This window comes from Cherax quadricarinatus, chromosome 31 (genome assembly GCF_038502225.1).
Source record: "Cherax quadricarinatus isolate ZL_2023a chromosome 31, ASM3850222v1, whole genome shotgun sequence".
Classification (NCBI taxonomy): Eukaryota; Metazoa; Arthropoda; class Malacostraca; order Decapoda; family Parastacidae; genus Cherax; species Cherax quadricarinatus.
In genome coordinates, this window is record NC_091322.1 from 7,618,563 (window position 1) to 7,637,523 (window position 18,961).

At 43.4% G+C, this 18,961-nt stretch overlaps 1 protein-coding gene across 1 annotated transcript in view; it reads right to left on the reverse strand.

Annotated features, from left to right (window-relative positions):
• Positions 1-335: 335 nt before the first annotated feature.
• Positions 336-18,961, reverse strand: part of LOC138853499 (DBH-like monooxygenase protein 1 homolog) — a 195,614-nt gene continuing 176,988 nt past the window's right edge. The window contains exons 2-3 of the mRNA XM_070090418.1: positions 15,073-15,186; positions 336-524 (exon numbers count right to left, since the gene is read on the reverse strand). Coding sequence (XP_069946519.1) covers positions 336-524; positions 15,073-15,186 — 303 coding nt within the window. The remainder of the gene's footprint in view (positions 525-15,072; positions 15,187-18,961) is intronic.

Below are 18,961 nucleotides of genomic sequence, written 5' to 3' on the forward strand. Positions count from 1 at the left end.
TGTATATTTTCATTCGTGGTGTAAGTTAATTGTACATTTCCATACATGTAGCCAATTAATTGCTCATTTCCCCTTTTGTAACAAGTGCTGTTACTGCGTTGTACATCTTCCCTTGTGTACTAAGTGAATTGCATATTTTCCCTTTATGCAGTCGGTGGAGTGTACATTTCCTCTCGCATAATACATGCATTGTTCTCTAGATGACAACGAGTGTGTTAGCAGCCCTCTGAGTCGCATCGAATATGTTAGCAGTCCTCTGGGTCACGTCCAGTATGTTAGCAGTCCTCTGGGTCACGTCCAGTATGTTAGTAGTCCTCTGGGTCACGTCCAGTATGTTAGCAGTCCTCTGGATCACGTAGAGCAACTAAGCAGTCTTCTGGGGCACGTAGAGCAACCAAGCAGTCTTGTGGGTCACGTAGAGCAACTAAGCAGCCCTCTGGATCACGAAGGTCAACTTTGCAGTCCTTTGGATCACGAAGGTCAACTATGCAGTCATCTGGGTCACGTAGATCAACGAAGTAGTCCTCTGGATCACGTTCATTTAGTTATTAATCCTCCGAATTTAAATCAATCAACTAGAAGTATAGTCCACTTGGATTTCCATGCTGTTAAACATTATATATTTTCGTGTTTGCTATAAAATGAAGTACAAAACAACCCTATCAATAATACTGCTGATAAGATATAAGATATATATATATATATATATATATATATATATATATATATATATATATATATATATATATAATATAATATATATATATATATATATATATATATATATATATATATATATATATATATATATATATATATATGCAAAACAACCACTCTGAAAGAATAGAGAAATTCCAAGCGCTTTCGTGACTACTCACATTATCAAGGAACTATGAAAGTAAAGCATCCAAGGAAGCTATATAAGGGGTCTGGCCAACAACTCACTATCAGATCCCACAACGGTTAAACACCTGACGCGCGCCGACCCAACTGGATAGGTCCTTTGCACAACTCACCCACAAACTATTCTACCCAAGAAAATTTAAAAATTATTATTTGTCCAGTGTATTATTAAATTCTTCCCAAATTCTATTAATTATAAATGGATCTAATTTATATAAACCAAAGGATATATTCATATTATTGTCAAAACTGCTTTTTATGAAACAAGATTCAATTATATTCCTGTCGACCATGGACTTGCTTGATACTACTTTCTCAACTTTTTGAAAATCAATTGGATGCTTAAAATCTCTTACATGAATAAATAGAGCATTGGAATCTTGTCCAGTTCTAATGCTATATTTATGTTGTTTTAATCTTAGTTCGAGATTTTTACCAGTTTGACCGTAATAAACTTTATCGCAAATTTTACAAGGAATCTTATAGACACATCCATCAGCATTTTGGGGGGAATTCTTTATCAAAAGTTTTTTTACTGTATCAAGATTTTTGAATACAACTTTAATATTAAAAGTCTTAAGAAGAGAAGGCATATCAACCAAGTTTTCATGGTAAGGGAGAACCAACATATTTTTAGTTGAATAAGGCTGGTTGTCCCTTTTTGGATTGTAAAAAGTATTTCTAGCAATTTTAAAAGATTTATCAATTACATTTCTTGGGTATTTTAAATCATTACCTATTTCATAAATTTTGGATATTTCCTCATCTATGAACTCAGGACTACAAATTCGTAAAGCTCTCAAAAACATTGATGAGAAAACAGACAGTTTGACTCTATCTTGATGCGAGGAATCCTATGTCCACTATTATTCCTCGCATCAAGATAGAGTCAAACTGTCTGTTTTCTCATCAATGTTTTTGAAAGCTTTAGTAATTTGTAGTCCTGAGTTCATGGCTTAAATAGCAACGTTCATCTTGCCATATAGGACAAGTGAAAATTTGTGTATGCAATAATTTCGCCAAAATCATTCTGAACCAAACGAGAAAAATATATTTCTCTATATTTGTTAAGTATTAAATTATTGTAAACAAATCTAAAATATATTTAGTTGGGTTAGGCTAAAATAAATTGTTCTTGTTATAATAAGGTTACGTAAGTTTTCTAAGATTCTTTTGGTGCAAAATTAAAAATTTTTACATTAACATTAATGAAAAAAAATATATCTTTAAACGTATAAGAGAAAATTTCAGAAAGGACTTAATTTTAAATGAGTTCTTGCTAATTGACCAATTTTACATATTCGGCACGACATATATATATATATATATATATATATATATATATATATATATATATATATATATATATATATATATATATATATATATACTCAGTTTTTCCACGCCTCATTCATTACTAGCCTCTCCGTCAGCCCTCCCTCACCTACAGTTCTCCCCTTCGTTTTCCCTATCCCTTCCTCTTCCTCTTACTCAGTCCCCCATTTTTCCCTAGTCCCTCCCTCTCCCCCAGTCCCTCCACTTCTCCCAGGCCCTCCACTTCTCCCAGGCCCTCAGCGTCTCCCAGGCCCTCCGCGTCTCCCAGGCCCTCCACTTCTCCCAGGCCCTCTGCGTCTCCCAGGCCCTACACTTCTCCCAGGCCCTACACTTCTCGCAGGCCCTCCGCGTCTCCCAGGCCTTCCGCGTCTCTCAAACCCTCCGCGTCTCCCAGGCCCTTCATCTCTATTTTGTCAAGTGATGGTGCATGTGGTTTCAACACTGTCTGATATATATGCCTATCCGTCTTTTCCTCTCTCTCCTTCCTGCCACTCTCCAGCCTTCCCCCCTTCTCCATCCCATCTTCCTTCCTGCCACATTCTGTCCCTCTTCTCTTTCTCATTTTCTTCCACTCTACCCTACACATCTGTATATAATAGCCTCTTTCTCTTTATTTAATGCATTCATACCTATTTAACTCATGTTTCTTCACGATCCTTACACCTTAACACTTTCTTCCATCTTTCATTCTCCCCCTTCAAAACCTCTTCAACCTTTCGTCTTTTTCTTTTCCTTTCCCTCTTTCTCCCCCACCCTCTTTCCGCCTCCACCTCCTCGTTCTCTTTTCTCCCTTTTTCTCCCTCTTTTTCATCCTCCTCTCCTCGTCCCTCCCTCTACTTATCATCATGACCTTCACTTTACTCAGTCATGCGCTAATGCTGCCTCCTCCATCATCTCTTCTTCTTCCGTCTTCCACTTCTTTCTTACTCTTCCCTCATATTTCTTTATTCTTCGTACTCTGTGTAGCCTATGGAAGCGTTTTAAGAATTTATTAGGAGTGTGAAGAGAGGGGAGGGAGGGTGGTGGCAGGTGTGGGGGGGTGGTGGCAGGTGTGGGAGGGTGGAAGCAGGTGTGGGAGGGTGGAGGCAGGTGTGGGAGTGTGGTGGCAGGTGTGGGAGGGTGGAGGCTGGTGTGGGGGTGGAGGAAGGTGTGGGAGTGTGGTGGTAGGTGTGGGAGAGTGGTGGCAGGTGTGGGAGGGTGGAGGCAGGTGTGGGAGCGTGGTGGCAGGTGTGGGAGCGTGGTGGCAGGTGTGGAAGAGTGGTGGCAGGTGTAGGAGGGTGGTGGCAGGTGTGGGAGCGTGGTGGCAGGTGTGGGGGTGGAGGAAGGTGTGGGAGTGTGGTGGTAGGTGTGGGAGAGTGGTGGCAGGTGTGGGAGGGTGGAGGCAGGTGTGGGAGCGTGGTGGCAGGTGTGGGAGCGTGGTGGCAGGTGTGGAAGAGTGGTGGCAGGTGTAGGAGGGTGGTGGCAGGTGTGGGGGCGTGGTGGCAGGTGTGGGAGCGTGGTGGCAGGTGTGGAAGAGTGGTGGCAGGTGTAGGAAGGTGGTGGCAGGTGTGGGAGCGTGGTGGCAGGCGTGGAAGAGTGGTGGCAGGTGTAGAAGGGTGGTGGCAGGTGTGGGAGCGTGGTGGCAGGTGTGGGAGCGTGGTGGCAGGCGTGGAAGAGTGGTGGCAGGTGTAGGAGGGTGGTGGCAGGTGTGGGAGCCTGGTGACAGGCGTGGAAGAGTGGTGGCAGGTGTAGGAGGGTGGTGGCAGGTGTAGGAGCGTGGTGGCAGGCGTGGAAGAGTGGTGGCAGGTGTGGGAGCGTGGTGGCAGGTGTGGGAGCGTGGTGGCAGGTGTGGAAGAGTGGTGGCAGGTGTAGGAGGGTGGTGGCAGGTGTGGGAGCGTGGTGGCAGGTGTGGGAGCGTGGTGGCAGGTGTGGGAGCGTGGTGGCAGGTGTGGGAGCGTGGTGGCAGGTGTGGGAGCGTGGTGGCAGGCGTGGAAGAGTGGTGGCAGGTGTAGGAGGGTGGTGGCAGGTGTGGGAGCGTGGTGGAAGGTGTGGGAGCGTGGTGGCAGGCGTGGAAGAGTGGTGGCAGGTGTAGGAGGGTGGTGGCAGGTGTGGGAGCGTGGTGGCAGGCGTGGAAGAGTGGTGGCAGGTGTAGGAGGGTGGTGGCAGGTGTGGGAGCGTGGTGGCAGGCGTGGAATAGTGGTGGCAGGTGTGGGAGCGTGGTGGCAGGTGTGGGAGCGTGGTGGCAGGTGTGGAAGAGTGGTGGCAGGTGTAGGAGGGTGGTGGCAGGTGTGGGAGCGTGGTGGCAGGTGTGGGAGCGTGGTGGCAGGTGTGGGAGCGTGGTGGCAGGTGTGGGAGCGTGGTGGCAGGTGTGGGAGGGTGGAAGCAGGTGTGGGAGGGTGGAGGCAGGTGTGGGAGTGTGGTGGCAGGTGTGGGAGGGTGGAGGCTGGTGTGGGGGTGGAGGAAGGTGTGGGAGTGTGGTGGTAGGTGTGGGAGAGTGGTGGCAGGTGTGGGAGGGTGGAGGCAGGTGTGGGAGCGTGGTGGCAGGTGTGGGAGCGTGGTGGCAGGTGTGGAAGAGTGGTGGCAGGTGTAGGAGGGTGGTGGCAGGTGTGGGAGCGTGGTGGCAGGTGTGGGGGTGGAGGAAGGTGTGGGAGTGTGGTGGTAGATGTGGGAGAGTGGTGGCAGGTGTGGGAGGGTGGAGGCAGGTGTGGGAGCGTGGTGGCAGGTGTGGGAGCGTGGTGGCAGGTGTGGGAGCGTGGTGGCAGGCGTGGAAGAGTGGTGGCAGGTGTAGGAGGGTGGTGGCAGGTGTGGGAGCGTGGTGACAGGCGTGGAAGAGTGGTGGCAGGTGTAGGAGGGTGGTGGCAGGTGTGGGAGCGTGGTGGCAGGCGTGGAAGAGTGGTGGCAGGTGTGGGAGCGTGGTGGCAGGTGTGGAAGAGTGGTGGCAGGTGTAGGAGGGTGGTGGCAAGTGTGGGAGCGTGGTGGCAGGTGTGGGAGCGTGGTGGCAGGTGTGGAAGAGTGGTGGCAGGTGTGGGAGCGTGGTGGCAGGTGTGGGAGCGTGGTGGCAAGTGTGGAAGAGTGGTGGCAGGTGTAGGAGGGTGGTGGCAGGTGTGGGAGCGTGAGGGCAGGTGTGGGAGCGTGGTGGCAGGTGTGGAAGAGTGGTGGCAGGTGTAGGAGGGTGGTGGCAGGTGTGGGAGCGTGGTGGCAGGTGTGGAAGAGTGGTGGCAGGTGTAGGAAGGTGGTGGCAGGTGTGGGAGCGTGGTGGCAGGCGTGGAAGAGTGGTGGCAGGTGTAGGAGGGTGGTGGCAGGTGTGGGAGCGTGGTGGCAGGCGTGGAAGAGTGGTGGCAGGTGTAGGAGGGTGGTGGCAGGTGTGGGAGCGTGGTGACAGGCGTGGAAGAGTGGTGGCAGGTGTAGGAGGGTGGTGGCAGGTGTGGGAGCATGGTGGCAGGCGTGGAAGAGTGGTGGCAGGTGTGGGAGCGTGGTGGCAGGTGTGGGAGCGTGGTGGCAGGTGTGGAAGAGTGGTGGCAGGTGTAGGAGGGTGGTGGCAGGTGTGGGAGCGTGGTGGCAGGCGTGGAAGAGTGGTGGCAGGTGTGGGAGCGTGGTGGCAGGTGTGGAAGAGTGGTGGCAGGTGTAGGAGGGTGGTGGCAGGTGTGGGAGCGTGGTGGCAGGTGTGGGAGCGTGGTGGCAGGTGTGGGAGCGTGGTGGCAGGTGTGGGAGCGTGGTGGCAGGTGTGGGAGCGTGGTGGCAGGTGTGGGAGCGTGGTGGCAGGTGTGGAAGAGTGGTGGCAGGTGTAGGAGGGTGGTGGCAGGTGTGGGAGCGTTGTGGCAGGTGTGGAAGAGTGGTGGCAGGTGTGGGAGCGTGGTGGCAGGTGTGGGAGCGTGGTGGCAGGTGTGGGAGCGTGGTGGCAGGTGTGGGAGCGTGGTGGCAGGTGTGGGAGCGTGGTGGCAGGTGTGGGAGCGTGGTGGCAGGTGTGGGAGCGTGGTGGCAGGTGTGGGAGCGTGGTGGCAGGTGTGGGAGCGTGGTGGCAGGTGTGGGAACGTGGTGGCAGGTGTGGGAGCGTGGTGGCAGGTGTGGGAGCGTGGTGGCAGGTGTGGGAGCGTGGTGGCAGGTGTGGGAGCGTGGTGGCAGGCGTCATGTTATAAGCACTTCTTCAATAACAGAGAAAAATACAACATAACAAAATCTTGGTAGACTGACGAAAGCGGCAAAACAACAAACCAACAAAGAAAATAAGAAAGGAATAAGTGGAGTAGAAGGCGAAAACAAGAAAATTATGGCCTGGCAGAAGACTATTGAGGAGCGGAGGGTGAAGATGGTCAATAAGGCACAAGTGTTGAGCAAGGAGCGGCTCGCGGCAGCAACATTGGACATTGGACAACCCACCCTCGTAAATTATGCAGTTTTTCAAGTACGGTTTGTAGGAAGTTTCTTGATTTACGTTATTTAGGTTACTTTAGATTTTATTTTTGAAACTGTCCTCTGTTAATAAACAATAACTAATTATAACATATCACAACAGCAATAAATGAAATACGATGTCAAGGCTTGAAGGAAAAACGGGGACCCACCGAACAGTCAGAAAATTAAGGTTTAAGAATCGTTAAAAAGCCAACCATTTGTCCTCTTTCCCTTTATACAAAAGTACTATGCATGTTCTCTGCCCTAGGTACCTTCCCTTTCCATGCACTTATTGAACAAAAGAAAGGTGGGGATATACTGCAAAAACTATACCCCCACCTGCTTTTAACATTTCTGTCTTGATTCCATCAACCTCAGCTGCTTTACCTCCCTTTCATTTTACCCACTTCTTCACGCACCCCTTCCACACTCATATCTGCCTCTTCCTAAAAGATCTTATACCTCCCTGTCCAATGCATGAATCAATGCCTCCCTTTCTTCATCAACATTCATCAACAGCTCCTCAAAATATTCCTTCCCTCTTTCCAATAAATAATAATTTATTACTGAATAACTCCCCACTCTGGTTTTTAACTGTTATATCCAGTCGTTCCCTAGGCTTTCTCAATTTATAAATCTCACTCCAAAACTTTTTCTTATTTTCAGTAAATTTTGGTGACAAAAATCTCACCCAGTCTCTTATTACTCTCATTTGACTCTCCCTTACCACTCTCATAACCTCTTTTTTATCACTTCTACTTTCGTAAAAAAAACTCTTGTGCTAACTTTTTCTCCCTGACCACTCTCTTTACCTCGTCATTCCACCAATTGCTCCTCTTCCCTCCTGCACCCCCCCCCTACTATACCCACGAACTTCTGCTGCACACTAACATTACATTCTTAAATCTACTTCATAATACTTCGATCTCCTCCTCATTACTTATACTCTCACTTGCCCATCTTTCTTCCAACTGCTTATATCTTACCTTAACTTTCTCCTTTAATTTATAAACGTTCACTCCTCTCTTCTTGATGATATTCTACTTGTACCCCATCATCCTTTTACTCTCACTGTAGCTACAGCTAGATAATGATTTGATATATCTGTTGCTCCTCTAAAAACATGTACATCCAGAGGTTTACCCATCAGCCTTTTATCTACTAATACATAACTCACGAACTGCTGTCATTATGCGCTACATCATATCTATCGTACTTATTTAGCCTCTTTTTTCTTAAAATACGTATTATCTATTACCAACCCTCTTTCTGTACAAAGTTCAAATAAAGGACCCCCATTATTATTTACTCCTGGTACTCCATACGTACCTACTTTACCCTCTACAATAGTTCCTCCAACTCAATCAATTACCTCCTCCACAACAATTACTTTCTCACTTGGTTTAAAACTTGCTGAACATCTCCCAAAATCTCTCTCTTTCTCAGATGCGTAAACACAATTTATCCCAGCTTAGTGTAAGTCATGTTTTGTGACAAAATTATTCTAGGGTAGTGTAAATCAAGCTTTATCTCCACGTCATCCCAGCTTTGTGCACACTAGCAAGGTTGGTTTTCAAGTTATCCCAGCAATGTGTTCATCTACTTATCGTATATAAAAGTTGCTCTATCTTAGTGTTCTCTACAGACTGTGTACACAGGTTGTCCCAGTTTAGTATTCATCTGCTGTGTACATAGGTTGTCCCAGTAGTGTTTGTCTCCAGGCTATGTACACAGGTCGTTTCCAGTTTAGTGAAGCTACGAAAACTTGACTGCTAGCCAAGGAGCCATCCACTTTCAGCTATTAATTTTATAATTTCTGCCTTCATATCTCTGTATTCCGCAGCCCCGCAAACTTCGTCTTCTGTTTATCTCTTTATATTCTCCTTATTCATATTGTCTTTTACCTATTTTTCCCCTCTGCCTTATGATCGTGTTGACACACAACCAGCATCATCGGTCTTACTCTTATTTTTACAGCCAATTGTAAAATCGAAGATATTTTTCCTTCAGCCAGTCGTCAGCGTATGTAAATTTCTTCAGAGTATCTAATATACATTTATATCTCATCAATCAGTCAAAAAGAGGATTAAATTTCGAGGGTAGAACTCGCCCGTGTTTGTATTCCATTAGTTGGATCCAAATAGCTTTGTGCTGTGATGGTGAGTCTTCACTAGTGTTTACACTGTTCCACACTGCTCATAACATGCTCACCCTACACTGACTTTTCTTATTTATACTCACTACTTTATCTAAGCTCCCATGATCTATCTTCTCCATGTTCCCATGATCTATCTTATCTATGTTTCATGATCCATCTTACAAATGTTCTGTCTCATCACTGTCCCCATAATCTATCTCACCTGTGCTCCCATGATCACCAGAGAGTAGTGTTTCAGTAACAGAACTGGTTTCAAACTCTGGTTAGTGTCGAGGGCCCTGGACTCTGACTCTCAGAACCACCACCATCAGTCCTCGCAGCAAGCAATAACCGCAGGTTTCACCTCAACAAATAACCTCATTGAGGTACTCAGGAGAGCAAAGTCACGTCAATGTCCAGTCACGAGCAAGGTCACATCAATATCCAGCCAGGAACCAGGTTACGTCAATGGGATGACAAGCTCAGGCTACACAACTCGTTTAACAAGCCTTGAAAACAATTAGCTGGTACAGAGTTCCAACCTTCATATATAATATTTATAATATATATATATATATATATATATATATATATATATATATATATATATATATATATATATATATATATATATATATATAAATATATATATATATATGTCGTGCCGAATAGGCAGAACTTGCGATCTTGGCTCAAATAGCAACGCTCATCTTGCCATATAGGACAATCGAAAATTTATGTATGCAACAATTTCGCCAAAATTATTCTGAACCTAACGAAAAAAATATATTTCACTGTGTTTGTGTGGTATTAAATTATTGTAAACCAATCTAAAATATATTTAGTGTGGTTAGGCTAAAATAAATTGCTCTTGTTAAAATAAGGTTAGGTAAGTTTTCTAAGATTCTTTTGGTGCAAAATTAAAAAATTTTACATTAACATTAATGAAAAAAACATATCTTTAAACATATAAGAGAAAATTTTTGAAAGGGCTTAATTTTAAATGACTTCTTGCTAATTGACCAGTTTTGCATATTCGGCACGACATATATATATATATATATATATATATATATATATATATATATATATATATATATATATATATATATATATATATATATATATATATATATTATATATATATGAAGGTTGGAACTCTGTACCAGCTAAGTGTTTTCAAGGCTTGATAAACAACCACTGTGAAAGAATAGAGAAATTTCAAGCGCTTTCGTGACCACTCACATTATCAAGGAACAATGAAAGCAATGCATCAAAGGAAGGCATATAAAGGGTCTAGCCCACACCTCACTATCACATCCCACAACAAAGCAACACCTGACGCGCGACTCATAAGAAAGGAAACACTGCAGCAGGCCCGCTGGCCCAACTAGACAGGTCCTTCACACAACCCACCAACAAACTATTCTATCCAAGAATTAAGAATTTTAAAATTTATTTGTCTAATGTATTAAATTCTTCCCAAATTCTATTAATTATAAATGGATCTAATTTATATAAACCAAAGGAAATATTCATATTATTGTCAAAACTGCTTTTTATGAATCAAGATTCAATTATATTCCTGTCGACCATGGACTTGCTTGATACAACTTTCTCAACTTTTTGAAAATCAATTGGATGGTTAAAATCTCTCACATGAATAAATAGAGCATTGGAATCTTGTCCAGTTCTAATGCTATACTTATGTTGTTTTGATCTTAGCTCGAGATTCTTACCAATTTGACCGTAATAAACTTTATCGCAAATTTTACAAGGAATCTTATAGACACATCCGTCAGCATTTTGGGGGGAATTCTTTATCAAAAGTTTTTTTTACCGTATCAACATTTTTAAATACAACTTTGATATTAAAAATCTTAAGAAGAGAAGGCATATCAACCAAGTTTTCATGGTAGGGGAGAACCAACATATTTTTAGTTGAATAAGGCTGGTTGTCCCTCTTTGGATTGTAAAAGGTATTTCTAGCAATTTTAAAAGATTTATCAATTACGTTTCTTGGGTATTTCAAATCATTACATATTTCATAAATTTTAGATATTTCCTCATCTATGAACTCTGGACTACAAATACGTAAAGCTCTCAAAAACATTGATGAGAAAACAGACAGTTTAATTCTATCTTGATGTGAAGAATAATAGTGGACATAGGAACAGTTATTTGTAGGTTTTCTGTAAATTTTAAATTTGAATTCACTATTACCCTTAATAATTAAAACATCTAGAAAAGGCATTGAGTTATTTTCTTCAAACTCAACAGTAAAGTTTATAGAATGGGCTAAGCTATTTAATTTGCCAAGGAAATGGTGTATATCTACTTTCTTGGGCATAAGACACAAAATATCATCAACATATCTGAACCATTTAGCTTTATTAGGGAGGATTGTGTTAAGCAGCCTTGTTTCAAAAAATTCCATGTATAGGTTACTAAGAACAGGTGAAAGAGGATTTCTCATTGCCATACCAAACTTCTGAGTGTAAAACTTATCATTAAATACAAATTTTGCATCAACAATGCAAAGTATATAGTATATATTCTGAAATCGCCTGTTTACTGTGATCTTATTGCATATATATATATATATATATATATATATATATATATATATATATATATATATATATATATATATATATATATATATATATATATGCAAAACAACTCTGAAAGAATAGAGAAATTCCAAGCGCTTTCGTGAGTAGTCACGAAAGCGCTTGGAATTTCTCTATTCTTTCAGAGTGGTTGTTTTGCATATTCTGAAATCACCTGTTTACTGTGATCTTATTGCATATATATATATATATATATATATATATATATATATATATATATATATATATATATATATATATATATATATGCAATAAGATCATAGTAAACAGGTGATTTCAAAATATGCAAAACAACCACTGTGAAAGAATAATGAAATTCCAACCGCTTTCGTGACTACTCACATTATGAAGGAACAATAAAAGTAATGCATCAAAGGAATGCATACAAAGGGTCTGAACCACACCTCACCATCACATCCCACAACAAAGCAACACCTGACACGCGACTCATAAGAAAGAGAACACTGCAGCAGGCCCGCTGGCCCAACTAGACAGGTCCTTTACGGCAACCCACAAACTATTCTACCCAAGATTAAGCGCTGTATAGCTCTTGTGGTTTAGCGCTTCTTTTTGATTATAATATAATAATAATACCCAAGAATTAAGATTTATTATTTGTCCAATGTATTATTAAAGTCTTCCCAAATTCTGTTAATTATAAATGGATCTAATTTATATAAACCAAAGGAAATATTCATATTATCTTCAAAAGCAGTAGGATTAGTGTGGGACCACACATGTCGCAGCCTCCTTAGAACCTGGCCTCCACAGTGACATCCCGGCACCTAACCTCTCTAGAACCATTCCAGCTCCTGGCCTCCACAGCACCTGGCCTTCCCAGCATCTGGCCTTCCTAGCACCTTGCGTCCCCCAGCACCTGGCCTCCCCAGCATCCTTCACACTCCGAGTTCGTCACATTAATAAATTATTTGGTTAATCTTAGTTCCCACGCTGGCAGATTCCTCAGGGGGAAGGTTTATTTGAATTCTTGGAGCTTAATTAATTGTTTGTTCTCCAATTTGCATATTATCTATTTAAATGCAACTCTCTGCTTGTCCTGAGATAACTGGAGATGTCTAGCTCTCTGCTTGTCCTGGGAGAGCTGAGAATGTGTTACGCTCTGCTTATACTGAGTTAACTAGCAATATTTACTTACTGGGAGATAGCCAAGAATGTATTGCTCTCAGTTCCTTATGGGATAGCTGACAATGTGTTATTCTCAACTTGTACTGAGGTAACTGGCAACGTCTTACTCCTGAAAGATAGCTGAGAAAGTGTTGCTGTTTGTCCGGGTACAAGGCACTGGATACCTCATATTAACATATTTCTCTCTAACACCAACATAATATCATTCTAAACACTAATTCTTTAGTCTGTATGCTAAAAAAAAACACTACGATGTTTTCCCGGTCTGAGCTGGAGAGTGTTCGGGGATATCTGATCAATCAGACTTTGGCTGATTCCTTAGTATTTATCATTACTTCCAGTTCTTCTTCTTCATAAGTAGTAACTTCAATGTACTGTATGTGTGTGTTTATATATATATATATATATATATATATATATATATATATATATATATATATATATATATATATATATATATATCTAGTTTTAGAGTGGTTGGTGTTTTTGTTTAATATATAAAAAAGGGGAAGGTACTGGAGGCCATCCATAGTTTCATTGTATAAAGAAAAGGAGTATAAAAGTGAGTGTAAGAGTTATTGGGGGAATAAGCCTGTAGAGTTATGATTGAAAGAATTAAGACGGGGAGCAAAATCGCAGATGAACAAGGTTATAGGAAGGGTAGGGGATGTGGCGACCAAGTGTTTACTGGAAATACTGGGAAGCTGTGTGGGGGATTAAAATATACAGATTCTAATAAGAGTGGGACTTCTCACAGTTAATCTTTGCTGATGACACTGTGCTTTTGGGAGATTCTGAAAAGAAGTTGCAAAGGTTGGTGGACGAATTTACGAGGGGTATGTAAAAGAAGGAAATTAAAAGTGAACAAAGGAAAGAGCATGGTGATGAGAGTAACAAAAAAAATAAGGCAATGAAAGACTTGACATTAGATTGGAAGGAGGGAGTTTGGCGGAAGTGAATGTGTTCAGATATTTAGGAGTGGACTTCTCGGCGGACGGTTCTATGAAAGATGAGGTGAACCATAAAATTGATGATGGGGGGAAAACGTGGGTGGTGCACTGAGGCATCCTGTATTCATCTCTAATGTTGACTGCTGTCTACTATTTCAGGCAGTATACTACTCCTATTCATCATGGTACTCCGCACTGACAATGTCAAGTATACTACTCCTATTCATGTGTGATGAATGGTTTGAAAAACCGACAAGTTGAAGATTGAGACACTTATGCAGCATATGGGAATCTTTATTCAGGAAACGTTTCGCCACACAGTGGCTTCATCAGTCCAATACAAAGAGGACGGCGTAAGGAGAGGAGGAGTATGAGGTAATCAGTCCCTCAGCCTTGAGTCGATGTGTTCAGTCCATCAATCTTGTAGAATGTACAGCATAGGGCCGTCTTTGTATTGGACTGATGAAGCCACTGTGTGGCGAAACGTTTCCTGAATAAAGATTCCCATATGCTGCATAAGTGTCTCAATCTTCAACTCCTATTCATCATGGCTTTCCTTCTTGTTCATGAAACGAGAAACTGTTGAAACAGTTGACTCAAAACATGTCTGCACATTTACTTCAAAGGCACGAAAAGAAAATTTTAACAGAACCGTGGCTTCTTATGCCTAAATGATGTGTAATAATAATCTTATTGCTCTAAACGTCTTATGACGTAAGCATCGTGACCTGATTTCTTGGAAAATAATATACAGCATTTACATAAACTGTATCTCATTTGTTTATTGTATGAACAGAAAAATGATTTAATAATAGTAGGTTATAAGAGCGAACAAAATATTTCAAAAACGTCTTTTGTCTTTTATAAGTTGCCTTAAAATAAAACTTAACGGGAAATTGTTCCATTGACATTTTCTTTCCTGAGTTATTGTAGTAACAATAAGTGTTTGTTTACATGAATGAAGTAATGAAGTTACAAAATGGAAATATATATATGTCATTGACGGTGTTTCCAGAGATAGAAACAATATAATAATGAATTACTGAACTTACATTAACTTATAAAACATACAAGAGAAGAACAGAACTAAGTACTTGCCTCAGGGGCTGAACACCCTTGCGTCGGTCTTGCATCATGACGACAATCTACAAGCTATTATGCGAATGGCAACTACTAAATTTTATCCCAACTAAATAAAATCGTTTCTGAAATAAAGCATCATAAATCAAACCGAGAAGCTACTCTTTCAATAGTAACAGTGATAATAAAAGTGTCTTCTCACTCTATAAACTGAAGTACAAGGCTAAATAAAACATGTACCATGTATATTATAACAAAATAAATGAATATATGCCTTCACTGTCGAAAATATGGGGATCGGCTTAATGGTCCTTCCCCCAACATTTATTTATGATTTAACCTTACGACGAGCTCCCGTTCATGGGTCACTTATCCCATGTGGCCGCAGAAGTGAAAAGCATGTTAATTTCTCAGGTAGTGTAACCAGGATACTAATTTTCTTTCCGTTTAACAGCGGCTGTCTTCAGATAAAAGCAAGGTAACAAGGATGAGAGTTGAACAGCAAGAGGGTACTTACCAGTACGTGAGGTTCTCCTTCGTAATCCACGTAGCCGATGAGCAGATCTGCGCCTTCCATGGTGCCGTTGGGGGAGATGCCCAGCGCTACGTAACCCAAAGTCCGTCCCTGGATCTGCGGGAGACAAGACGCACCATTTTAACTCACCTTTCTGCATTCATGTCCATTATTCGTATGAATTATGCGTGAGTAAATAATTGCCTTGATTAAGGAAGGGTGGAGAGAGAGAGAGAGAGAGAGAGAGAGAGAGAGAGAGAGAGAGAGAGAGAGAGAGAGAGAGAGAGAGAGAGAGAGAAAATAGGAGCATGAAGTCGTTATGAAGTTGATAGTAATTGTAATGGGAAAAACAAAATTTGTTTCCTACGAACTTGATATTTAAGTAGTTGCGTGACCGTGCACGACCTGGTGTATGTGACCGTGCACGACCTGGTGTATGTGACCGTGCACGACCTGGTGTATGTGACCGTGCACGACCTGGTGTATGTGACCGTGCACGACCTGGTGTATGTGACCGTGCATGACCTGGTGTATGTGACCGTGCACGACCTGGTGTATGTGACCGTGCACGACCTGGTGTATGTGAAAGTGCACGACCTGGTGTATGTGACCGTGCACGACCTGGTGTATGTGCCAGTGCGCGACCTGGTGTATGTGACCGTGCACGACCTGGTGTATGTGCCAGTGCACGACCTGGTGTATCTGCCCGTGCATGACATAATAAGTAAGACACTTTTGCAACACTTGGGTATCTTTATTTTTGAAACGTTTCGCCAGCAAGTGGTTTCTTCAGTCCAAGACAGAACGGTGGAAGATGAGGAGTCTTGAGGTAATCAGTCCCTCAACCTGGAGTCGATGTGTTCATTCCATCAACAAAAATAATAAAAATAATAAATCTTTATTTTTTACAAGTACAACTTATACAGACCCAACTGACATCAATGACATACTATATAGAGCCCCTTGTTATGCAGAACATTTATGTTAATTTTGTCTGCAGGATGCGAGCTAGGAAAGGGGTGAAGGTGGTTTAGGGAGAGTAGAAGAGGAGAGACAAGTAATGGGGAGAGTAGAAGAGGGGAAGAAAAAGATGAAGAGGAAGGTGAGAAAAGAAGTGGTGAAGGGAGAAAAAGAGCGGGAAGGAGGGTAGAGGTCGGGGACAGGAGACACAGGGTGGGAAGGGAAAGGGAAGTAAAAGGACGGTGAGATAGAACATTTACTCATGAATATTTCTGAATGTGTTCCATTGTGTCTGGCCCTCCTGGTGCTTAAATGGTCTTCACCCCTCCTCTTCCTTATACCCTTCCCTCCCCTCCCCAGCCCTCCCGTCCCGGAGGACGACCCTCCAGCTCAGACCCGCCGGCGTGATGCTCACTTGTTTTATATCCGCCTCTTAGAACACTGTGTACCCACGCTTCTCCGCTCTCTCATCTTTCAAGTTTTTGTTCCAGTTACTCTTTTTATGAACACTACGTTCTTGACTGTTCACTGACTGCAGAACACAGACACTATAATAACATGCCAAAGCATCTTATTAATGCAACTAAGATATATAATATTTTAAGTAAATATCTTAACTTTGCTTGCAACAGATAAAAATTTTAGATACACATCCAGATGTGTTCCGGTTTAATAACTTCTGGGGGGCCTAAGTCCTAGGCTTTTCGTGTATTTATATGGTCTTGCACTACCATCCACAGAATGGATGTGGGGTGCACAATAAAGCAGCCACTTTGAGGACAAAACCTCAATATTTTTGGGGGTTCATCCACAGAATGTCTCCTCCATCTCCTCTTGGTTACTCCACTGTCTCCTCCATCTCCTCTTGGTTACTCCACTGTCTCCGCCATCTCCTCTTGGTTACTCCACTGTCTCCGCCATCTCCTCTTGGTTACTCCACTGTCTCCGCCATCTCCTCTTGGTTACTCCACTGTCTCCACCATCTCCTCTTGGCTACTCCACTGTCTCCGCCATCTCCTCTTGGTTACTCCACTGTCTTATCCATCTCCTCTTGGTTACTCCACTGTCTTATCCATCTCATCTTGGTTACTCCACTGTCTCCGCCATTTCCTCTTGGTTACTCCACTGTCTCATCCATCTCCTCTTGGTTACTCCACTGTCTCCGCCATCTCCTCTTGGTTACTCCACTGTCTCCGCCATCTCCTCTTGGTTACTGCACTGTCTCATCCATCTCCTCTTGGTTACTCCACTGTCTTAACCATCTCATCTTGGTTACTCCACTGTCTCCGCCATCTCCTCTTGGTTACTCCACTGTCTCATCCATCTCCTCTTGGTTACTCCACTGTCTCCGCCATTTCCTCTTGGTTACTCCACCGTCTCCTCCATCTCCTCTTGGTTACTCCACTGTCTCCTCCATCTCCTCTTGGTTACTCCACTATCTCCTCCATCTCCTTTTGGTTATTCCACCGTCTCCTCCATCTCCTCTTGTTTACTCCACTGTCTCCGCCATCTCCTCTAGGTTACTCCACTGTCTCCGCCATCTCCTCTTGGTTACTCCACTGTCTCCGCCATCTCCTCTTGGTTACTCCAGTCTCCGCCATCTCCTCTTGGTTACTCCACTGTCTCCGCCATCTCCTCTTGGTTACTCCAGTCTCCGCCATCTCCTCTTGGTTACTCCACTGTCTCCGCCATCTCCTATTGTTTACTCCACTATCTCCTCCATCTCCTCTTGGTTACTCCACTATCTCCTCCATCTCCTCTTGGTTACTCCACTATCTCCTCCAGCTGCTTTTGGTTACTCCACCGTCTCCATCTCCTCTTGGTTACTCCACTGTCTTATCCATCTCATCTTGGTTACTCCACTGTCTCCGCCATTTCCTCTTGGTTACTCCACTGTCTCATCCATCTCCTCTTGGTTACTCCACTGTCTCCGCCATCTCCTCTTGGTTACTCCACTGTCTCCGCCATCTCCTCTTGGTTACTCCACTGTCTTAACCATCTCATCTTGGTTACTCCACTGTCTCATCCATCTCCTCTTGGTTACTCCACTGTCTCCGCCATCTCCTCTTGGTTACTCCACTGTCTCATCCATCTCCTCTTGGTTACTCCACTGTCTCATCATCTCCTCTTGGTTACTCCACTGTCTCCGCCATTTCCTCTTGGTTACTCCACTGTCTCCTCCATCTCCTCTTGGTTACTCCACTGTCTCATCATCTCCTCTTGGTTATTCTACTGTCTCCTCCATCTCCTCTTGGTTACTCCACTGTCTCCTCCATCTCCTCTTGGTTACTCCATTGTCTCACCCATCTCCTCTTGGTGACTCTACTGTCTCATCCATCTCCTCTTGGTTACTCTACTGTCTCCTCCATCTCCTCTTGGTTACTCCACTGTCTCCTCCATCTCCTCTTGGTTACTCCACTGTCTCCTCCATCTCCTCTTGGTTACTCCACTGTCTCCGCCATTTCCTCTTGGTTACTCCACTGTCTCCTCCATCTCCTCTTGGTTACTCCACTGTCTCATAATCTCCTCTTGGTTAATCCACTGTCTCCTCCATCTCCTCTTGGTTACTCCACTGTCTCCTCCATCTCCTCTTGGTTACTCCATTGTCTCATCCATCTCCTCTTGGTTACTCAACTATCTCATCCATCTCCTCTTAGTTACTCTACTGTCTCCTCCATCTCCTCTTGGTTACTCTACTGTCTCCTCCATCTCCTCTTGGTTACTCCACTGTCTCCTCCATCTCCTCTTGGTTACTCCACTGTCTCATAATCTCCTCTTGGTTACTCCACTGTCTCCTCCATCTCCTCTTGGTTACTCCACTGTCTCCTCCATCTCCTCTTGGTTAATCCACTGTCTCCTCCATCTCCTCTTGGTTACTCCACTGTCTCCTCCATCTCCTCTTGGTTACTCCATTGTCTCATCCATCTCCTCT